The sequence below is a fragment of the Paramormyrops kingsleyae genome, chromosome 1 (assembly GCF_048594095.1).
Source record: "Paramormyrops kingsleyae isolate MSU_618 chromosome 1, PKINGS_0.4, whole genome shotgun sequence".
NCBI lineage: Eukaryota > Metazoa > Chordata > Actinopteri > Osteoglossiformes > Mormyridae > Paramormyrops > Paramormyrops kingsleyae.
The window spans coordinates 9,432,935-9,457,537 of record NC_132797.1 but is presented as its reverse complement, the minus strand read 5'-3'; the positions used below and the strand labels follow the sequence as shown (position 1 = coordinate 9,457,537).

The following is a 24,603-nucleotide window of genomic DNA, read 5'->3' as shown; positions in this document are numbered from 1 at the left end:
GTGGATCAGTAACGCCCAGCTGCAGAATGAAAGAAGAATGTAAATGACTCCGTGGGGCTAGCAGCTTGGGATCGGATACACCTGGAGCACCGGCGCCCCCCAGGCTCTATGAGCTCATCCTGCAGCAGGGGTGTGGGCCGGGAGGCCCCCAGCACAGGGCTAGCCCCGGGTCATACACGTCTGCGACCGTGTCGCTAAATGACTCGCCGTACGAGAGGCGTGTTTCAGAGCTATACGTTACAGCATCTCCTTACTGACCTACTGTTTCAGAAGCCATTAATCAGGCGTCTGGCCATTTAAAGGCAGGAGAAACAAGCATGCTTTCTGTCTTGTGGTTTCATGTAACATACGGTAACAGTGAGACATGTGCTTTTTTCAGCAGGTGTCGGCTGTGCATACCTTCATACCACACCTGACTTTCTGTAAAGAACCACGCAATAAACACGCTTCCCGTATGAACCACAGAATACACATGCTTTCTGTATGTACTATGGAATAACCACACTTTCCATACTGAACCATGGAATAAACACGCTTCACATAATGAGCCATGGAATATCCACACTTTAAATAATAATCCATGGAATAACCACACTTTCCATAATAATCCATGGAATATCCACACTTTAAATAATAATCCATGGAATAACCAGACTTTCTGTAATAATCCATGGAATGACTAAACTTTCCATAATAATCCATGGAATAACCAGACTTTCCATAATAATCCATGGAATAACCGCATTTTCCATAATGAACCACAGCATAAATGCACCAAAACGCTCCAGCTTCCAGTTTATTACTATCTATAAGCTGAGGAGACTATCTGGGTGGACATGGATCTGGGAGGAATCGTGTGGATCACGCCCACCCAGACCACCCCTGTGTCTCTGTGCCCTCTATCCATCCCAGAACAAACATCCGCTCCCTCATATAATTGACTCACCTGTAGATCTGGTATCATTTATGAGGTCAGGATCGCTAATGGTTAGCATTAGCATCCAGATAATGCTCAGGCAGAAGTTCAACAGGATGCCACTGCTAATGGAAAATAAAGTCCCCTCTAACATTCACACAGATGCACCGACATTAAACTAATGTACATATACATTCAACACTGAGATTCATAATTAGAGCCAGAGGAGTAATTATGCCGTGGGTTTCTGTTTGAAATACTTGACAGGTCTACAGGACCAACCTGTGTGTAGATTAGCCTGTGCTGGCAGATGGGATTGTATAGAAAGCTGCCAACAAAAACATGCTCTGAGGTTTAAAGGAAAATCCCAGTGTGGTTTAGGCTAATATCCATGCCCCGGGGTGGGCGGGGTTGGAGCGAGGGGGGGGGGATACTTTTCAGAAACACCAGCTCACACTGCTAATGCTCCTTTGCACTGAAGCTTCACAGTGTCTCGGGAGAAGGTCCACAAAGCAAAGCCGCTCTCAGGAAAATGTAGCTCCCTGCTTGGTGGGAGAACTTCATGCTGACCTCTGACCTACACATACAATCCTATAGGACATGAAGTCCATACAGGAGGCAAGTCACTAAGACTCCATACAGGAGTTAGATGGAGTCCATACAGGAGGCAAGTCAAAAAGAGTCCATACAGGAGTCATATAAAGTCCATACAAGTCAGAGGGAGCCCATACAAGAGTGACAAAGACAAACAGTCCATATAGGAATCAGGTGGAACCCATACAGAAGTCAAAGGGAGTCCCTGCAGGAGACAAGTCACAAAAGTCACACTTAGATGGTACATGAACAGGAGTCAGATGGAGTCCATACAGGAGCTTGCAGACATCTAGACTTGTGCTGGTCCTCAGGTAGGTAAGTGGTGCGCACTGATTACAGCACATTGCCGTACCCACCACATGAAAACCACCTCAGGGATGTGAACCTGAGTGCAGCCATGCAGTAGGTGGTACCTCAGCTCCACACCAGTCCAGATGGACCAGTGTGAGTTTTTTCTGGTGGATGTGGTCCCAATCCTGCCACCAACTCCCAAATTTCCCCATAAGCTGGAGGACCTGCTTGCAGGGCTGGATGCAGATTAACATCATACCCAGGAGAGAGCAACTGCAGGTTAAGGGCCTTGGTCAAGGACCCAACAGAGGAAGATCACTGCCGGATTCACAAGATTCGAACCAGCAACCTTCCGATTGCTGGCACAAATCCCGCCACTCTTGTGCTCAGTTTGTGTGATATTAGACTGTGATGCTGACAAGGGAGTGACTCGGGGTAATCGCGCCAGTCTCCATGTCCCTGTTTGCATGGCCCCATCTCTGAGCCCCCATCTCCGTGCCCCCATCTCCGTGCCCATCTGAGAAACATGGACGTGAGCCGCGAGATAAAATTCCACCTTTTATTAATACTCTGGTTTTCCAGCAGTCTCCTGACCTGCACTATCCGGCCAGATCTGTCAGCAGGGAGGCCTGCGTTAAACCGCCATTTTGATGGGAGTAATCGGCTGAAACGTGACTCTCTGCAGATAATAAACCCTTATCCCCCCCACCCCCCACCCCCCACCCCGACCCAACTCACCTCCTCACCAACAGATTCTTCAGTAAGATGATAGACATTTTTACACCATAGGTTTGACACAAAATGTGAGCAGAAATGGCGAAGCTGCACCCGGCTCATTGACCCCATGAGAGCACAAAGGTCATCTTCCCCCCTTTCTCCGCACTGTCCATAAAAACATCCCATAAATCGTGTTCCGATTCCACCTCCCTGCCTGAAAGCAGCAAAACACCAAGCCGCTTTGTACGCCCCATCAAAGGTCCACGAAAGCCAAGACGTCATAAATTTCTCAGCGGTCGGGCCGCTTTAGTCAGGGAGGGGCTGCTTCTTTGAAGCCCGTCATAAATCCAGTGAGGAGATGAAGGTGCACACCTCCAGCACGTTTAGGATTCCGCAGCAGAGCAGACAAAACCTCCAAGCCGGTCTGTCGACTGCACTGCTGTTACTGATAGACGCCTCACTGCATGTCGGATCACTCATTCTGCTATGCGTCTCTCCATTAGTGCCAAGCCCCAGAAGGTTTGGGACCCCAGCACCTACAGATGTATTGGAATGCAGCTCTGCTTCCATGGGTGTCAGTCTGACCTTCTGTGAGCACCACCACAAGACTGGATCACATCCCCAAGTCACATAAGTGCTGGTAAACCCACATCCCTAACCTTTCACATGCAACTCAATTCCCATTGAAATGATGCCTTATCTTGCCATTTGCAGAAGTACAGTTGCATCAGAAGTCTTTTGTTTTCCCATCATATGTCGTTCTAGCACAGGGTCAGGCCACTTATCCGGTGATTTGAGAGATTAAAAGCCTTGCTCAAGGCCCCAGTGGAGCCGTGCCTGTTCTGCCAAGAGTGAGGATCGAACTGATGACCTAGAGATCAGAAGCAAAGAGGCCTATCTCGCTGAGCCACATGCTACGCCCAAAACATCACCCAATCACTGTCCAGCGAGACTGTAGGCACTGGCTGTCAGGTCACCAGCCCCTACTTGTTTACCATAACACCCTACCCATAACCCTAATCTGAACACTAACCCAAATTCTAACACTGACATATTCTTTCAACATGATATTTATACAACAGTAATAGAACCGTCAAAATAATGATCCATTTTAGTGAAATGATGACCTGAAGCTGGCATCTCAAGGCCGAAAGGCAGGTGGCAGTGGAGGCTACACCATGAGACACGGGGTGTGGAGACAGGAGAACGACATGTTCACACACCAGAGGACACCTTCAGGGTTGTGTAGTACAGGACAGACCTTGGTACTGCTACCCTGTCCCGCTCCCAGCACCGCTGAGAAGCTGAGCCCCACCCACTGTCCGGCACCCAGCATCGTCCCCGATGTCCACAGAAGCTTCTGGTCACTAGGTTCCCTATCTAGGTTCCCTATCTGTGCATCTTCATCTCATTTCAGTGAAAGATTGTATAGAGGACCGAGAGCCGGCCCTGACCCAACGATGTGAGTCCAACTAGGCCGGGTTATCTGGGGTCCCCCCCCCCCATCATCCCACATGAAAACATACTTCACTCTCTCAGAAGATAAGCAAGCAAATTAAAGCTGGCTCAGTCTGGTCAGGCTCTCCTGGTCTGAGCCTTATTTCCAGGCAGTCGACCTTCACATTTACCTCTGAACTGGATCACGGCGAGCAGATTAAGATGCTGTGTCTAGACCTCGGTGCAAACAGAGCCGCCCCTCTTCTAGATTCCTTATTCCCAAATCCGCATTCCCCATTCCTTATTCCACATTCCTCCTTCAAATATTCCCATTTACCTTTCCCCATCCCCTATTCTGGATTCATGATTCTCAATTCAGCATTCCACACTCCCCATTCCCTCTTTCAGATTCCTCATTCCTGATTCCTCATTCCCAATTCCACATTCCCCATTCCTGATCCCTCCCGCAGGATTCTCCCACAAAAACAATGACCCACTGAGGGCCGCCTGTTTCTGCGCACAAGCCCCAGAAAAAATACAAGAGGAATTCACTGATTTGTCACCTTCTGTAATTCCAGCCATGTCACAGAGATGTCTGTTGCTAGGACGACCACCAAAACTCTGAACCCAGGGGTCAACCAGAGAGGCGTTCCATCCACCCAGCACGCAGAAGGGCAACGACCCAGTGCCCCTCTGTCACTTTCCCCTGATCCCAAGGCCACTGGGGTCCTGGAGCCTTTCCATCATGAGTCGGGAAACTTTAATCTTCCTGGCAGCTTGTGTGTTAATAAAGAGCCAATAAGATTCCCAAGACAGTTACCTAGGTGATGGATACTCGCCCCACAGCTTTATCCTGAAGGCAGTAACACACTTTTTCCATTAGGCGTGTTAAACAGCACCATTCACCGAGAGAGCACCTAAATCACACAGCTATACCCCACAGGGCAGCGTTTGGACGGCCGTCCCCCGATCAAAGGTGTGTGTAAATCAACCACACACAGTAGAGCACACCCCCCCCCCCACAGACTCTGACAGCTGGGCTCCCCACAGCTGGTCCTCCCCCCCCCCCCCACCCCCCATGCAGTGGGCGGTCCTGTTTGATCACAGTACACTGCCACTAGCCTTGACCGCAAACATCAGGATGAGAAAGATCCCGACCCAAACTAGAGGCAGAGGCCCCAAATACCGACAGCAAGTAAGAGCCAAGCAGCAAATGGTTCAGAAGAGCAGGAAGGAGATCCTTATGTCCCCACAGACATCCACACTGTGACAGCGTGCGACTGCCTCAGCCGCTGGGGGCCTTGCTTACCTTGTTGTAGTAATGCAGCTGGACCGAATGCCACTGGCCATCGCTGACCCCCCCGGGGACATGTGGGGACACTGTGGTTTTGGTCTCGCCTGCAGGTGACAGGGACAGGAATGTCAGGCATGCGCTGAGCTCGCCGCTCATGTTCCTACATGATCCATCTGCCTACTTTGTGCTTGTTTTTGCCAACGCACCATACACGGATGAATCGGATTTCGAAAACCGATTGCGGTGTGGTCACGGAATGGGGGGGTGGGGGGGGGGGTGGTGGTGGGGGGGGTTTAGTGAGTATTTGCCAAAGGCAGGAATGTGCTCGCAGGCTTGGTAAACAGTGCGACACTCAATCCATCCATCTGTTTGCCTTCCTCTGTCTCGGAATGGGCCCTGCACTTTCCAGGCCCGCTGCGATCTCTGGGCCCCACGCTGTCTGGGGCCCAAGCTCTCTGGGCCCCACGCTCTCTGGGCCTTGTGCTGGTGCCCATTTCCCTGACATTCTCTCTAGCATCCCGCCTTTATGAGGAACATTCTCGATGCACCGGGATCAGGGTCCTGTCACAGCTGTCCTTGCAAGCTGGAGCGCAGGGAACATCATGGGGACAGGGAGGTTACGGAAAGGCCTGGAAGCCTGTTACTGCTCTTGGGCCAGATGCTTCCTAAGCTGAGCGCCTGCAGGATGACGATCAAGGGCAGGCGCCCAAATGCACTGCTTGCAAACACAGGAACGATCACTGCAGGTGGGGAAGGCACGCAGGAAAAACAAATGTGGGAAACACGGAAGTGTGTTGCATGGCATGAGCATCTTACCTGCGGAGAAGGTGAGCTGCACCTGCTCCTCCACGATCTCCAGGGCAATGAAGTCGTGTTTCTCGTTAAACCTGCCATTGTAGAGCAGGAGGGCGTTCCTCTCCTGTGTGGCAAACCTGCAAGGAATCAGGGTTCAGTCAGCCTCACAGCACACAAGAGAGCGCAGCTGCGGTCACAGAGCCAAGGGCAGGTCCACCGCAGGCCGGCAGGCGCAGCAGCCCGTGCAGACAGACAGGGTCATGGGAGCAGGGAAAAAGCCCGGAAACAGGGAAAGGAAAATGGGCAGGACGGGCCGCCATGTGCGGGGGCGATGCTGGGGGCTGGGTGACCAACGTCAGGAGTGGGCACCGCAGTGACCCAGGCGGGGGGGGGGGGCGCTGGAGGGGGTATAGGAGTCAGAGACCAGGCGGCTCAGGCCAGGATATCAGGAAGCCGCTGTCTACACACGCAAACGCCGATAGCACTGGCACGCAGCAAATGCTTCCTGTTTTTACTGCCGCCGGCAGCCCTGGCCGAGGCCCCCGAGGCTCCCGTTTGCCAGTGAGACTGCCCAGTACCATCTGCTCGCATCCTGCATGCCGCTCTGCTCCTCAGCCCAGTGGTGACCTGTTTCCACCACGTAATACCACGCTGATTCCACAGATGTGTGAAAGCTGCTGCTCTTTGTTTTTCAGTCATAGTACTGATATCCCGCTGGGACAAAATACAGTGGTCTGCCTGCGCTGGGCAGCTCGGACACCAACAAGGCTCTCTGCACACTGCTATTCAGTGCATCCATGCTCCACCAATTAGGGGCTTGCCCAAACGACCTCGACCGGCACGTATCATCTCTCTGCCATTCTCTCATGGCTAAGGGATTATATTACACACAGTATTCAATAGTCGTAAGGCACACATATACTGTAGTACTCAGGACACAGTACAAAGTACTCACACAACAATGTACAGAGTACTCACAGGACATAACATGGAAAACACATATGATATAGCACAAAATATTTACATGACACGGTTCAGAGTACTCATATGGCACACAGTACAGAGTACTCAGAGGACACAGTACCAAGTACTCACATGACACGGTACAAAGTACTCACTTGACATGGTACAGAATACTCACATGAAGGAGAGCGTGAAATGGAACCTCTGCCTCAGGCCCCTGAAGGTGACAAAAGACTGCCCTGGGAAGCTGCGGGTGGTCATCTCACAGTACGGCTTCTCGTACTCCCCCGGGGGGCACTGGCACATGAACCCCCCCACCAGGAGGTCCACGCACCTACCCCCATTCTTACAGACGCCCGGCACACAGCGCCCAGAGCGGGTGTCCACTTCGCAGTGCTCACCTGGAAGGGACAAGTAACAGGTCAAAGCCGTTATCATGGACACCCCCCCCCCCCCAGCAGGTCTGATCAAAAGCCTCAACAGCCTCCATTACCCATAATCCTGAGCGACCTCTATTTGGAGTACAGCTTTGAATACCTGTTAAAGAGGGGTGAAACCTTACAGTTTATGTAATTATGCACATGAAAATATGTTATTAGATACCTAGCAAATATTTTTGTTCTGAAGGTTTACTGAAGCATGTCAGAGCAAACTGCACTTGGACCCCTGTTCCCGCCCTGACCTGACCCCGGCGTTCTGCAGCAGGGGTGTATCTCTAACCCGCAGGGAGCTTCCCCCGGCCTACGAGACAGACCCCGCCCCTCGCTGTGAACACCATGTGACCCTTAGGAGGGGTCAGGTTAAGGAGGTAAACAAGCACTGGAATGGGAAGGATGTCCATGCAGAAGACAAACACAGCCAGATGCATGAGACAGAGTAACAGGCACCATATCTCTCTCGCTCTCTCTCTCTCTCTTACTCTCTCTCTCTCGCTCTCTCTCTCTCTCTCTCTTTCTCTCTCTCTAGACTTCAGTGCTGGACACAGAGGCATCTGTTTGGCGAAAGATATATTTTAACAAGAACCCTGTCAGGTTGTTCCACAAAGACAGGAAACACAGTGACCAGCTCAGCCATCTACAACACGGAATGAAGATGGCAGACCGCCCCCCCCCCCAAATTCCTCCACTGGCAGATTCCCCCCTCCCCATTCCTCCACTGGCAGACCCCCTGACCCCCTCCCCATTCCTCCACTGGCAGAACGTCCCCCTTCCCTTCAGTTTACTGGGGCTTTAGTCAGCAGTTGGAATGTGCGGTTAATGTTTGATGACCTGCTTAATGTTTAACGACAGCTAAGTGTGTGTAAGACCAGGCCGGGCTCCTCGTTTACATCCTGGTCCACAGGCTGGCATGTCCCCCAGAGCACTGGGCCCCGTCTGCTGACAGCAGACCCCTGTCGTCCCCGGCTCCCATGGCCCGGATGGGACACCATGGGCTTCTGATGGCAGTCCCGCCGGAGATGAGTGATCGTGCGATCGGCGGTGCCACTGAGGCTCCTGGACCGGGAGGGACGGGAGTCCTGTCAGTCCAGCTTTAACTCGCCGCATATTTTCCACACAAGATCCGCACACAGGATGTAGCTGCTGCGATGGTGAAGGAGCCAACTAGGGGGGCAGATAATCCCTCCATTAGGGGGATCCATTTTCCTCTAATGTGAGAATGGAGGGGGGGGGCGCGAAGGGGCTGTCATCAGCACCCTAATGACCAGAATCTACCTGGGCTTGAACTGTGACCTTCAAAGGCTGGTCCCCCCACCGGACAGGGGTGATTAGCTGGTAATTGTCCCCTTGAAGGAAGTCGAGGAGCAGGTCGAAGGCCCCCACTTTGGGGAGGGGCTCAGGGAGGGGAAATAGACCCTAATGTGGGCAGAGGAGGGTGGAGCCATGCCGTGGAGGCTGCTGATGAGGGGGGGGGGGTGTCACTGTCACATTTTGGCTGCAGGCTGAGGAACCCTTCCTGCCAACTTTAGTGGACCTTACTGCTCCCATAATACACCAGGATATGGAATGGAATGGTAGAACCTGGAAGGTTCCCGTGAAGCCATTTGGGTGCTCAGCACTGGGAACCAGCTCCTATCTCAGAGTCATAAAACACCGTCTCTGAACACTGAGCACCAAACACTGAGCACTAAGCAATGAACACCCAAACACTAAACACAGAGCACTGAGCAATGAGGACCAAGTACTGACTACAAAGCAAAACCCGGAGCACTGAGCACAGAACACAGAACACAAAGTACAGAGCACAGACCACAGAGGAGCAACAGTGGATGCAGGGTGGGACCCCAGAGGCCGGCTCACCTGTGAAGTCCTCGAGGCACTCGCAGGTGTAGCCGCTTTCACGGCTGCGGCAGCGCCCGTTGTTGCGGCAGGGCCCGGAGTAGCACAGGTCGATCTCGGTCTCGCAGTAGGTGCCGGTGAAGCCGGCCGGGCAGCGGCAGCGGAGCCCAGTGACGGGGTGGATGGGCCGGAAGAGCACGGTGTTGGAGGCGATGAAGGGCGCCGAGCTGTCGAAGCGCAGCACCGACACGCACTTCATGTAGTTCTCGCAGGGCTCGCGCAGGCAGATGTTGTCGTCGAAGGGCAGCACGTGCTGGCCGGACACCAGACGCAGCAGCGTACGGTTCAGGTACACCTGCTCCTGCAGCTCCTCCGACGGGATGTAGCGGGCCGGGCCGGAGCCGGGCCGCAGCGCCGAGAAGGTGACGTTGAGCACGCTGCCGCGCACGTCCGTGTCGTTCTGGATGTTGAAGACGAAGACGTGGTGGCGGCGGGCGGACAAGACGGCGGCCACGCCCTCCGTGAAGAGCGCCAGCAGCGGCGAGAGGAAGCGCTCCTGCGACATGTTCTCCAGCCGCACCGTGATGCTGCTGGTCAGCATGTCGTCCGTGATGATGGTGACGCGCAGTGAGCACAGTGCCGTCACGCGGTGCAGCCCGTCTGCAACGAGGAGGCACTGGGTTATGACAGTCACATCAGCGACATGCAGTGTTGGGGAAGCAGCTCACAAAAGTAATCCACTAAAGACAAAGGCAGAAAGTTCCAGTCCAGAAAGTACAAATCCAGACCAAGGTTTTGTTTCAACTAACCAGTTCAGTATAAAGAGTCACTGCCAGAGAGTACTCAACTGGTTGGTTGGAACAAAACCCTGATCTGAATTTGTACTTTCTGGACCTGAACCTTACACCTCTGTCTGTAATGGATTATTTTTGTGAATAAGTTTCCCAACACTGGTGAAATGAAACATAACACAGGCCCAGGAGAGTGTCAGAAATGACACGGAGTCCAAACAGAGGGGCTTTACATCAAAACAGTGCAGTTCTCATAGCTACTGACCCATAATCACTGCCACACCATAATCACTCTGTAATCACATTACCCACAGGCCCCATTTTCCAAAAACCGGACGTCACCACAGAAAACAGCAGTTGCAGAGGACACACTTTTGAAACAGAGACAGTGTCCCATCACACGGGTCGGGGAGATTTAACCGGCACTTAATGTCCCAACCTAAGAACCTGTCACTGTGCTTCCACTAGATCAGAGGAACTGACAGACTCCCCCCCTTTTTGTGTAAAGCAGGATCTAGGGTTTAACCAGCGAGCCACGTAGCCCAGATGCAGCCTGGCGTGTCACCCGGCTCGTGGGACCCCTGACCCGCAGGTCAAAAGGCAGCAGGCCTTACTCAGCAGGCCTTACTCAGCATGCCGTCCACGATCAGGACAGAGGGAGGGCAGCCATTTTCGCCCTGCCTGACCGCCTGATGAGCATGTGTGCTGCAGTGACCATGTCCAAAGAGACGCCAATGAACAGATCTTTGGATGTGGGGGGGTCCAGCCCCCAGCCAACTACTCTCTGGTGTCTGTTGTTCCACCTGCTGGCTTCATTCAGCTCCATTTCCCTGAAGATTGACCCCAGGCACACACACACACACACAAGGTGACTCCCTTGAAACCAATAAAAAACAGAGACCAAATGTCACCTGTGACCAAAACTTCAAGTAGGTTATGGCAACAGCTGCTGGAGGCCCCTTAAAGAAACAGCAAGCTGTTGAAAGACAGAGCCACTCTGCTCATGGCTAGGAAGCTCAGGAGAGAGTGTACAGCACAAATGACAAGTCACAGAAAACACGCCTGAACTACTGCCATAGTCACAGTCCCAGCCAGTGACCAGCAGCGACAGACAGGGAAGGTGTTTCATTTTGGTAAGGCAGACTGACCATCCCCAGGAAGTGCGAGCTAATCATCTGTCCCTTGTGGTTACAGTATCCGACATCACGGGAAGTTTCAACAAAAGTCTTTATTTAAGCTGAAATATGCAAAGTTGTTTTCTTCCTAGAGATGTTCCGATAATGTAACGAAACGTTATTTCAAACAGAAACGGAAGCTACACTCTACACTCTGAAAACAACACTGTGTTCGTCTGCACTGCGTGAAATACACGCACAGCTCACACTGGATTCCCATGACAACGTATCCAAGGCACATAACCCTATAGGAGCGGTGAAGCTGAATTCCCGTCGGACTTCTCTAAGCAGCTAGATGCCTGTAAACCTGGACTTAGCCCAAAACGATAATCCCTTAACAGGCTCTCATATTTCACACACACCTTGTTGTTTGTTTTAGACCCAGAGAAATTCCTGTTCTGCAGCTGGACGTTGTGTGAATGTGGGACACACCAAACTGCTGAAACGTCCCACCCCCCCCCCCCCCCCCCCCGCCTTCACCCCAGAAACCGTGGGACAGGTTGCTTTGGGGGATCTCAGTACTGTGGCAAATAGTCACCAGTTCTGCTCCTCCATGGACTGGTCTGCGTGCTACAGTCCTAAACGGGACGTCCTGGCTGATTTGTCATGGTCTTTGAGCCTACTGCAGGCACTATGGATGGACGGACAGTAACCCAGGGTTCCCTGCGCCCTTATCCCCTCAGAGAGTCCCCCATTGCCAGCACAGGATGTCCCCAACCACAAAACCAGGTAACACCCTCATTCAGGCTTAATGTGTTTTCTTCTTGCAGTTCCTCAACCACCATAGACCCCCCCCCCCCCCCCAGAAAAGAAGCAGGTAGGTTTCCCAAAGACAATGGTCAGACAAACTGGAAAGAGCTCTTAGCCAGTGTCACCCTGAGGCAATCGCTATCTCTGGACCACACATGATCAGCTGTCTACCCTTCTAGTCCATTCTAAAAATAACTGGATTTCCTCAATGGAATTAGTTTCTAATTTGGTCTTTTTCCACAAATGACAGACAAAGGGGTTTTCCTAGCCCTATAGATGGGACACATATCGCAAGCCTATCCACTCACATCCACATATAGTATAAACATGAACTTTACTTTTTAATTTTACTTAAGATCATTCTCTTAATATTAGTGTGCTTTGTAAAAGCCAGTGATAAGCTGCACTGTAATCACTATAAAAACAGGGCTTTAAATGGCTGTTGAGGGCCAAGCGTTATCTGTTAAAAACCCCCAGTAGACTGTTCCAGCAAAGTTAAAAAATTTGAATCAAAACAAGGTTTCCATAGCACCTGTTTCTCAGCCAATCAGACGTGAGAAAAAGACCACGCCCACCCTGCTCTCTCAGGTGTGATAAATCTCCCAGAGTAACGCACGCAGTGCAAAGAAAAGTTCAGAGCTTTCAGGAAGCTCTCAACAATAGTGTCAATTAAACAAAACGGGTTGTTTCACAGGTTTCTTCAGGGATACACGATAAACTATGAAATGGTGCCCTTACGTTGGACTGATATGTCACACAAAGAGGTTATTTCTCCCCTATACTCTGTGCCATAAAACACAATGAAGTCTTTTAGAAAAACTGTCAGATACAAAAACAGACATGTATAAGCAAAAGGCACTTCACTTAACCAAAATTTGATTTGCGACTATAACCAGTCATTCCTGCTCGGCTCCTCAGTGATAAACTGCACACCGTTAATATAAATCATTAAACTGTCACTCAGGCAGGCTTTGTCAAACAGGGACGGCTCAGCCAGCTTGGCCACATATTCCACATGAAAAGGGTCTAATAAAATAACATTTTTACAGAATCAGTCCTGGGCGAACCGCTCAGGTTTTTCACTTGCTTGGCCAGTAAGATGGCGTCTCTCTCACACAGTCTGCCAAAGTATAGCACAGATCACATAGCGCTGGCGGACATAACAGTCAGGAACGTCCCGGATACTTTTGGCAGGGGAAGTTATCACAGATAACGAATTTCTTTTTTCATGTGGACACAGATACAAACAAAATGGAAACGAAAGCTAGCATCTGAATGGAACCTTTGACTCAGGAGTGAAGGGAAGGAGAATACAAAGTGATAACTTCTGCCATATGCTGAATGCAGCCGCGATACCAGTGAGGACTGGTGACAGCAGACAGGCATCGACAGGTGACCAAAGTGACAGGAGGCACACCTGGGGACTGCATCTCTCTCGCCTCAAGACTATGGATGACAGATACACCGAACTCAATGCACTTAGCTCTGCGCCGGCTGTATGGGTCTTACGAGCCACCAAGGTACTGAGGGACAGAGGAGCAGATATGCAATGAGAAACATGGCCTGTTCCATGGGAATCTCACCTGCTCAAACAAACACATCGGCTAGTCAATAATTAGCAGGAGGGGGGCAAAGGGGAGTCAAAAAGGGCGACTCCACCCCCACGAACAAAAGTAATCACTAACTAGCACAAAAACTACTAGCAGGGTCTACACAGAAAACTGAGCCATCATTCAAAACAAGTGGACCGGACAAGGCTAACATTTATGTCGGTCACAAAAACGGAACCTTTCGGAATTTCACATGCAGATAAGCAGGAGCTGGCATGAAGCACTGCAGTCATATCTATAAGATCTTCCAGAATGTCACAAGGCTGGACATTAGGATGGTTTGTAGACTGGTTTGATAGGCAGGTTTAGGATACCCTGGGTTAGGATGACTTGCAGATTGGTTTGATAGGCGGGTTTAGGATACCCTGGCTTAGGATGGCTTGCAGACTGGTTTGATAGGCAGGTTTAGGATACCCTGGGTTAGGATGACTTGCAGACTGGTTTGATAGGCAGGTTTAGGATACCCTGGGTTAGGATGACTTGCAGACTGGTTTGATAGGCGGGTTTAGGATACCCTGGGTTAGGATGGCTTGCAGACTGGTTTGATAGGTGGGATTAGGATACCCTGGGTTAGGATGACTTGCAGATTGGTTTGATAGGCGGGTTTAGGATACCCTGGGTTAGGATGGCTTGCAGACTGGTTTGATAGGCAGGTTTAGGATACTCTGGGTTAGGATGACTTGCAGACTGGTTTGATAGGCAGGTTTAGGATACCCTGGGTTAGGATGGCTTGCAGACTGGTTTGATAGGCGGGTTTAGGATACCCTGGGTTAGCATGGCTTGCAGACTGGTTTGATAGGTGGGATTAGGATACCCTGGGTTAGGATGACTTGCAGACTGGCTTAAAAGGTATCTCAAAGACTACAGCACACTGTCTTGTGTTCACACGGCTTGAGCGTCTGCCCAGGTCTAATCCTGGGTAATACAGGGTCTGCCATTGAATCAGAAGCTGCAAGCAGGGACATGGTGATGACTCAGCAACACGATGATGCATTATAGATAAGGAGGTGTGGTTAATGAAGCAAATCGAGCTGCGACATGCAAAGCATAAGACACTTACAGGTCACTGTGCGCTGTTTCCTCCCCATAAGGCCCAGAAGAAACACAAGCCAATTTGCTGGTTACAAGGAGTTAAATTAGTTATAGTACTAATTTCACAGCATAGCATCCCAAAAAAACACCAGTAAGCAACCAGAAAGTAAGGAAATCCTGCTATATTCAGACATATTATCCCTTTTCTTAAGTTTTCTGAAATGTTTATGATATTATTTTTTTAATTATATATTACAGCTACCCATTGTGCTGGGGACTGTAATCACTAAACAAACACTTTTCATTTTGATCTAACAACAGGTTGCTGAGCCAATCTCCACTAAATCAGATAAATAACTGTACTGTGTACTATGACCATTATTTTGCCTTTAAAACATGTACTGAATATTATATTGTCAGATTGCAAAAAAAAATCACAACAGAAATCCGCGGAGTAGATGGTCTGAAGGCAGCTTGAGCCGATTTTTTCTGGTATACAGCAGGATGAAAAACATTCAGTAATCATCACGGTTTCCCATGAAATTCACTGCTTGATAACAGATAAGCCAAAGTAAATGCAATGCTGTGCATTTCACTCCTATATACAAGCAGCTTCTCCTTGAAAGACCACAGAGATCACTCAGACATGTCTTTATTGAAGAGTCTCAGGGGGGTGTGTGTCCTACTCAAAACAGCTGGAGTCACTTCCAGAACATCTGTATCTGTCATGGGACTGCACGAGGTCAAGTGGGCCACGCTCACGGTCCAAATCAAAACATCTCTCTGGGGGTGGGGGGGTCTACATTCTGCAAGTGAGCCACACTCCACAGAGCCATAAAGCTCTACAGTGACATTGAAGCAGAAGCTCGAAGGGTCTACATGGTCCCCACCTTCCTCACCAAACGCAGCTTGGGGACAACAAACAAACTGCCTGACTCTCAGAACAGCCATTACACTGACAAAGGGTAATACAGACCCATCCCTAAATGGCCTTTCCTTGTGATAAGATAACATTGGTTGTATTTGGTAGCTTGTTGTTGGGATCTTATCATTCATTACTGCAATTGACTACAGACCATTATGTGCTAAACAGTAACGTTCCCCAAATGGGATCAATTTCACCACATAAGGACGGCTGTAGCCAAGGTGCCCGATTCTGGGGAAGAATTCAGACAAAGGGAGGTGGACCATTAAATAAATGACTTCAATGTATTTATTTTCTATCAAATTAGCTAATGTCATTCATCGCACAGAACATTAGAATCCAGCCAACACTGACAGAATAAGAGCAATCAGGTCCCATTCAGCTTATCTGGGAAAGTAGCCGAAGTTTATCTTTGCCTCCCGTTTCTGCTTTCCCCACAGCAGCTACGCCAGTTAGCTTAATAAAACAGACCAAACATCAGCAGTGCCCCTGCCCACCGCCACGCCAAAGAAGAGGGTGGTTATAAGGGGGCTGGGGGTGGGCGGGGTCATTGGGTGAATTAGTGCGTCTTCCCCCCCAAAGGAGTCGCACGTCCCAAAGGGAGCTCGTTTTCAGTGTCCACGGCAACGACCCGTCTCATGGCTGACCTACATAATCTCCTGTTGCCCACACCTTGGCATCCAGCCACCACCCGTCCACACACAAAAGGGCTAAAGCCATGTCAACATGTCGGGCAGTCGCTCTCCTATCTGTGGTGGCTGGGAGGGGGGGGCATGACCCGAGAAGGCAGGCCATAGGCGGGGCTCAAAACTCAAACCCCCCCAAGCAAGGAGAAAGCAACAGGACTCAAAGGAATTAGCAGTGTTAGTGCTTCACACAGTATGTCATGTAAAGATAGAAGATAAAAAAACTGAGATTTGATGCTAGTAGGATGGTAAAACACAAACAGTGTGGTCTGGAACTGTAGACAAGACGGAGAATGAAAGGTTTTGAAGGATGGTGGGGGCATATCTGAGCCTTTTGTAGCCTCTGGCGATACACTCAGACGACAACAGGAATAGGGTGAAAAAACAGCCTAATCTACTAAAAAAATATAAAGGAGTGTAACTAAACTGTGATGCAGCCACCACTAGGCCTGTCAAAAGCCCTCCGGGAAGTGAACGGCACCTAAATGCCTTCCAGTGGAGCGTGACCCAAACACCTCTCCCAGAGACATCAGATAAAGGCAGCTGGCAGTCTGGGACGGGATGCATGACCTTCTGACTCATTGCTGCATGATGAGTCTTCAGGGATGATCGACTTTGTCCTGCACATTAATGAACCAAATGATTATCCTGCATACCACATGGAACCATTGCTAAACTCCACTTTCATGGGGACTGTTTTTCAGAGCAAACATAGTGACTTGCTGAGCTTGTAATCTGCTTCATCCGTACAGCCAGACAAACTGCACCTCTCTGAACGCCTGACCTCTGATTTGACCTGAAGCCCTAACCAAGGTGAACTTCTGACCTCAGGAAACAGATTCTCTGTACGATTTCTGGTGCCCTTATTCAGCTGAACCATTGACAAGGACCTCTTCCCTTCACGGTATCTTCATGCACTGTGTTCACCAGCCTGTGAGTTACAGGAATTTTCATAAGTCAGGAATTCCTGCCCTATCGCGTGTCCGTCCGCAGCCTGCTGGCCCATTGGGTCCGGGGTCCTCATGAAGGCATTCCTTTGTCCCGGAGTCTCTCTATCTGCCAGTAACCAGGTGTTACGGAGAGCCCCTCGGCGCCGTGGGCTTATATTTTAGGGCAGTGGGGGGGGGGGGGGGCAGAGTCCAGCTCCTGCCCGACAGGTAATTTAACCCCCATTCCTGCCAGCTAGCTGGTCTTCTTACACTGAGAGACAGTCTACATGCCCGCTTCAACCTGTTTGGGGGGGGGGCGGCCAGGGGTCTGAACTGTGAACAGCTAAGAAGCCCACCCCCCCACTCCAGGTTGGCACGCGGATTCCCAGGACGGAGCACTGCCGTCTCCCTGTCTGGCAGAGCACAGCAGAGCAGTGGGATCCAGAATTCCTGGTTATCTCCTCCCCCCATGTTCAGAGTGATAGGAGCCTGCCTGGGCAGACGAAGGGTTAGGTCATGCAATTCCTGTTCGTCACCCCATCCATCACATGCAGAATGGGCTGGGGCCACACGGGCCTCTGGGGTGGGATGGGACAGGGTGGGACAGGGTGGGGGGACACCAGCCCTGACCCCCATGCCTGATCATCCTCACACACGTGAGGGTGGCTCTGAGTACTTCACATTCCTCTCTAGGACTCATTAATGAAACGGCGCACTCAGGTGAGCCCTCACCCCCACCCCCCAGGACCGCCATTAAGAGTAATAATACACGGGGGGTGGGGGGGTTCATTAATGATACAGCACTGTAAGGTCCGCAAGAATGAGAAGCACATGTCCAGCCCAGGGCACCAACCAGCCCGGATGTTTAAAAAGCACCAGGACGCCCCCACATCCCCCCCCCCCCCCAGTATAGACCGCTTTGTTTTGATCTCAGCCAGGCAATAAAACACAGCAGCCAACAGCATGGGGTGAGAAACTGCTACTGCAATGTTTCAGCTGACGGTCCCCCTGCTAAGACGTCTCCCGGGGCAGGGGGGGGGCAGCCACTCACTGCCTTTCACGGGGAATGAGTGCAGGAAGGCTGTGCGACCCTGCAGGTTGTTGTACTGTCTGCCTCGCTGGGACATCACTTTGGACAAAGGAATCTGCTACATTAATAAAAGACTGGATAAGAAAGAAAGTCTGGGAATTGAGGTGTGCTGCCTGAGTATGAAGGAACCCCTGGTGAACATTACTCACGAGGAACAAGGTGAAACGGTCTATTCACCAGGCATGATACTCTACTCACCAGGACAGGGTGAAACACTGTAATGACCGTGACAAGGTGAAGCATTGAACTCACCATGGACAGGGTGGGACACTCTACTCACAAGGGACAAGGCATGACACTCTACTCACCATGACATGGTGAAACACTCTACTAACCAGGGACAAGTCCTGCCAGCAGATGAATTTAAAGCCTTAACATCCGAATAATGGGTTTTGGACCAACAAATCGGGTATAAAAATTCTGCTGGTCAGTGACGCACCTCAGCGTGAGTAAAGCTGCGTTCTGCTCTGAATGTGCGTCAGGTGGCTGGGTCTCCAAGCAGCCCCTTGCAGGCATATGGCCCCCTCAGAGCACCACATCACTGGCCCTCTGAAGCAGGGAACCCGGGGGCAGGGGGGGGGGTTCTGACCCTTCTGCTTATGTGTGTGTAATCACTGTGAAAATGCCTCCATACCCCCGTGCTGCTGTCGGCTCTCCTTTTCAAACTTACACAAGCTCTTGCGTTCCCCCGGCAACGGAGCTTTTTTCAAACTGAAACGAGCCAATGGCTCAGCAGCCGGTTACTAAGCTGCCTGTTTATCAGTAACCAGGGGAACAATGCACACCACCCCCACCCCCACCACCACCACCCCCTCAATGAGAGGCCTGCAGGCCGGCGGACAAGAGCTGGATGATCTGATACTGCCACCGGTGCACTGGCCGGGGCCTGCGTACTGAAGCCGAGAGCGAGTCAGCCAGACGCGGACGCTGCATGCTCCTGAATGCGGTGAGTCTCTGCGGTGAGTCTCTGCGGTGAGTCTCTGCGGTGAGTCTCTGCGGTCAGCCGGCGGCTCAAGCAGCCAGACTGAAAGAGTCGCTTTGTGGTCACGGCCCAGCAAGTCGGGCAGCCGCTGAATGGCCCGCTTAACTCCTGCCCCCCATTTTCCCGAGGACGGGGGGATCATACGCCTTCATTGACACGGCTGGCCCCTAGTTCCCTGGCTGCACCTTCGGGCCCCTCCCTCCTTCTCCGGCTCATTGTGGCTGGCGGGCACTGGGGCAGTCCCAGGCTCCTCGGCTGCCCCTTGGGGCCCCTCGCTCCCGCCATCCGGGCCGGCCCGCTGATCCGCATCTGAGGCTCTACAGAGAAAGTTCCCTTCGGAGGGGTCCGCGGCCTGCTCTCCTCCACGCTGCGCGCTTCACTGGCAGCCCGCTTCACTGGCAGCCCGCTTCACTGGCAGCCCGCCGGCCCTCAGCTGTTGCTTTGTCTTACGGTGACAGCGATCTACATGGGGACAATGAGGCCCCCGCTCTCAGTCTGAGAGGGGCCCCCGATGCCGCTCCCCCGCCACAAAAGGGCCCCAGCGCCGCCAGCATCAGCCCCTTTCAATCCGCCTCAATTCCATTTATTCTTATATAGCACCCTTCCCAACACCGTTGCCCTAAACCACATTCACAGAGTCCCCAAGAATGCTTCCGGTTGCCACGGCAACACCCAGCTCCTCCGTGGCCTCGGCCCCCATTCGCTCCTGCGATGCCCCCGCACCTCACGCCGGTCCTGGCGACACCCCCCAGTTGACTCATCAAGAGTGTGGCGGGGGCTATTTTCAAATATGGAGGAGGGGCAGCAACACGTTCCTGGCCAAGATGGCTGACAGTGCTCTGCTCACATAATCACACACAAATTCAGATAAAACACATCCCACATCCTGCCAGCACCAATAACATATTTCAGCCTCCAATTCAGGCTGTTTGTTTTAAACACAAACATCCTTCCAGCACCTTTCATGACCAAGGACTCGCTTCATCAGATGCTGGTGTTTACAGAGATGACCTGGTGTAGGATGCTGTGAATGAATTACAAAGCTGACAAAGAGCCGGTTCCATCAGCATGACCTTCAGCTTGAAGTCCATCACACTGTTTATTATCACATTTTACAGAACGAAGAGCAAGAAGCTGCCTTTTCAAAAAAACGAGATGTTTCCCGATTCTGCGTGGCTTCAGTGACGTTCATTGAGGTAAACAGAGTCGTTCTCTATGCAGCTATTTTCATACTCGGCGTCCCAATGAGCTCAGAGCCACCCAGTTAGCAGCGTGAACTGTGGGCCAACAAAGACAGCTGATTAGCATGCAACAAAGCCCCATTTCAGATGGAAAACGCCACCCCTCCCCCCATAGGGCAATGCTTCCTGGGGCCTGGAAAGTGGGAGGGACCCAGATGAAAGCCAGAGGTACTGCAGATTATTTCTCCAACATCCAGCTGAATGAGTCTGACCCACCAGAAGGTCTCATCCCCATCCTTCATGAGGTGAAGCTAACATCACATTTTATTAATTCAGTAGATACTTTTACAAAGCAGGATCAGACAGTTCCAGGAGCAACTGGGGGTTAAGGGTCATGCTCAGAGGCCCAAAGGTGACATCATTCTGCAAGTGACATCATTCTGCAGGTTCCAGGATCTGAATCGACATCCTCCCGATCACACACACTTCTCCGCATCTTGCTCACTACTTCTTGTAACATAAAGTCAGCAGAAAGCTTAAAGACCCAGTCCATCTGAGGAAACCTTAACAATAGCTGTGACACAGCTCTGTGCTCCTAGACGTGAAGTTTGTGTAACTAATGACATTAATTACTGACTTTGTGCCATGCTTCTTGAGCAGTTTAGAGCGTAACCTATCAGCAGCCTGTCAGTGGAGACTCCCGGTCCTGACTGAAAGTGATTGATACTGACATTCTCCCACTTGACAGCAGCCCTTGCCTTCACCCCGGCCTCGCTCAGCCGGTTCTCACGCCGGCCAAGATGAGCGCTGAACGCTATCACTGACCAATAAGCAGTGACAGAGAAGGCGGGGAGTCTCCCCATGTCTGTCCCATCACACAGTGCTGCTTCTGGAATCTCACTTATCTAGCACTCGTAGACAAAACATGACAGCGGCAAAGTCGTTCGTGAACCGGCCTTATCGCTGCAGTTCAGCGAGAAATGTTTGCCTGAAGGTGAGGAAAACGTGAACGAGCTCGGAATCCCAGGATCCTTTGTTCCGGTAATCTGGCGAAGTGGTTTATTTAGCGGGGCGGGGCACAAAGGCCGAGTGGAGAGAGCCGGACGGGGCAGACATCGCTGGGCCCAGAACAACGGATATGTTTGTAGACGGCCGTTCGGCAAACCTTCACCTGAATCCACACCTGGGGGCATACGTAAGCAAGGCCACGCGTTATTAACTGAAAGCGGGACAGCGCAGCCCACGTCATCACCAGCATAACTAAGCAGCCATCTTCAGATGACAACTGTATCACCCAGCTTTCTCCTCTCAGGTGATTAAGCGAAGGCAGGCATCTTCAGGCCGGCCGAGGCTGAAGATAGGCGTGGACCTGGAGTGAGTCAGGGTCGCATATCCAGGACGGATCTGTCTGGTGGAGTTTTGGGCTGGAGATAGAATCAGTGTGGAGGAGGAGTAGGAGGCATTATCAAGAAGAAGCCTGAACACGGAGCAGACAGAGAATATTTATAGGGGCTTCACAGCCTCAAGCGGCCCTAGCGCACGTGGGAACACAATAGCAAACATCTCGAGTGTTACATGAGCCCAACACGGCTGCACCAAACCTCACAACGCTGCTTACATCTCATTTTTCATTCTATGATAATAAGCAGATATTAATCATTTTCCAGACATCGGTAATCCGCTCGCTGACCACTGGCCGCATGTAATGTCACACGCTCGCTGCCACCGGCGGAATTGCATGCCGCATTCGCTGCGAGGCACGGTGGACAAAGGTGCCTTTGTGCGGACAGGAGGGAGCCGGGATCGGCTGGGTTCTGTTTCACCGAGCCGGGTCTCCCAGAATCTCTCTCCTGTGCTTCTGTAGCTGACAGCGAGCCATACCTGAACAGGGGGTCTCTGACAAAGAGTGACGAGATGCCCCCCAGGCCCAGCCCCCCCCCCCCCCCCCCGCCTGCTAAGAGTGTCTCGCGTTACAGTTCCCCAGAATTAGCTTTTTCTGCCGCTCAGCATTCAGACACGAGCGGCTGGTGTAAAGATTTAGCACGGTCATTAGTCTGAGCAGGAAGGTGGGGGGGGCGGGGGGGGGTTGCAGGGCATGATAGGGTCACCTCAGACTCAGGGGTGGTGGTTGCACCTGTCTGGGCCTCACCCAACACACACACACACGTTTGTAATTATATCTTTGTGGGGACTCTCCATTCATTTCTATGGGGAAAACTAATCCCAACATGATGACCTTAACCCCTACCCAGCCCTAACCTTAGCCATAAGAAACCAAACAATATACAAGGTTTTTGGAATTTTTAGTTTTTTGATTGCATTCATAGATCTTTGAGGAGACCGGAAAAAATGTCCCCACGACATCAAAATAATTTCCCCACAATGTAATTTAAACATAATCCACACGCACACACACACACACACACACACACCATAAGCAGAGGAGCTGTCAGCTCAGTGCTCGACAGCAGAGCCCGACTGGGAATCAGATCCTCTCCATGAAGGGAGAGCTTCTCAGAAGCTTTTACGTTGAATCCCAGGCCAGCTGGCAGACTGGAGCAGAATGGAGACATCAGACAAGCTTCTGATTCTACCATCCTGCTTCATTCACCTCTTCATAAGGTCAAGACCACACAAAAGACAGAGTGATCAGGAGTCCACTTAACCTCACACTGTGCACTGCTAATTCCTCAATTTCTTAACAAGATGTTCTGGCATGTGAGAGGTAACTCATCGAAATACAGTAATCTCTCTGCTCGAATGACCCCGAATCGAGTTGCAGCTACGTGGCTTCTGAGCCAAGAGACCCTAAATCCTCCCATGTTTAACTGCTTTTTCTGAACGATGCTGTGAGATGGAATCAGATGGAGTCTCCACCCATTTGGCCTCGAAGCACAAGCCCAGGTGTCTTACTCTGGGATACCCGATGCTCTGTCCAGTGCAAACAACAATCACTTCACTGTTTCAGTACTAAACATTCGAAAAGGCATTTTCAATCATCAAGCTTAAGACATCTGTTATTGGTCCAATTATTGTGATGCAGAAACATTCCTCATTTTTCAACAAGAGGACCCTGCAGCAAGGGCCACATTAAAGCATGAATGTATTGTAATAAAGCTAATTTCAGGCATGTGTGGGCCTTGCCTGTATGTTACACTGTCCAATCACAAAGGAGACTTTAACCGGTTCCAACAGGCCAAATACAACCTGGTCCAGGGTTGTATTCAAGTCCTGAAAGCCCCAGACATTGTGCTGTTTAATAGCTGCTCCTGTGGACACCAATGTAGGCTTTCACCATGTACAGTGACAGAAACTGCTGATAAGGATCACTTCATAGACAGGAACCTTCACCTGACACATGGAGATCCTCAGGTTCACAGACAGGAACCTTCACTTATCCACTGGAGAACAATAGGATGACAGACAGGAAAACAGAGGCCCTTGGTATCTTACACCTCTACAACAACTGTGGCCTCACAACCAACAGGAGAACAGTATGAAGGAGTATACGAGCTCACTTTATCCCGGACCACCTTAAAACAAGATTAGCGAGACTTATGAAGCTGTATGAATAAGACGGGGAACTGTGCACAAACGAGGAAAAAAGTACAGTCATAAAAATGAATTTGGCCTCTCTTCATCAGGTATGGCCATGGTGAAGCAAAGCTTAGCAGGCTTTTGGTGCTGGAACTTTTACCAGAAATCAATGGAAAAGAGAAAGTACTGAAAGTACCGTACCAAAAATACGGTACCTAGTGCAGTGGTAAGGGCTCTAAGTGAAGAAGCAGGTGAATTTGGGAGAGAAATACAATGTTTAACTCAACAAACAGCCTGATCATGTGACAGGAGTCATGTGACACAGACAGACGGCCCCCCAGTCCCTGCACTCCATTCACTTTCCCAGGTTCCTAACCTTACAAGCACTCTGGCCGTCTCACTCCCAGGAAACACTGAAAAGCCTCCGACTGTGTGAGAGGCTCACATTCCCAGTAGCAGACTAGAGGCCTCGACCTAGCAAACATGCTGAAATCCGCTCATAAACACAGCCCAGATCCAAAGCCTTTGGGCGAAACAGTTTAAAATGTCAAATTAAATACAAACAAGGCAAATATCCACTTTCAGCAGCACACAGACGTGAGCGGTGTGCAAACAGCGCGCCATTACAGCAT

At 51.0% G+C, this 24,603-nt stretch overlaps 1 protein-coding gene across 3 annotated transcripts in view; it reads right to left on the bottom strand.

The window, feature by feature from the left end:
- The window catches only part of celsr1a (cadherin EGF LAG seven-pass G-type receptor 1a), a 61,131-nt gene that overhangs the window by 28,392 nt on the left and 8,136 nt on the right, over positions 1-24,603 (bottom strand). For all 3 annotated transcript variants that reach the window (XM_023830223.2, XM_023830224.2, XM_023830226.2), the window contains exons 2-5: positions 9,305-9,943; positions 7,186-7,408; positions 6,066-6,181; positions 5,265-5,353 (exon numbers count right to left, since the gene is read on the bottom strand). In XM_023830223.2, the coding sequence (XP_023685991.2) occupies positions 5,265-5,353; positions 6,066-6,181; positions 7,186-7,408; positions 9,305-9,943 (1,067 nt within the window). The remainder of the gene's footprint in view (positions 1-5,264; positions 5,354-6,065; positions 6,182-7,185; positions 7,409-9,304; positions 9,944-24,603) is intronic.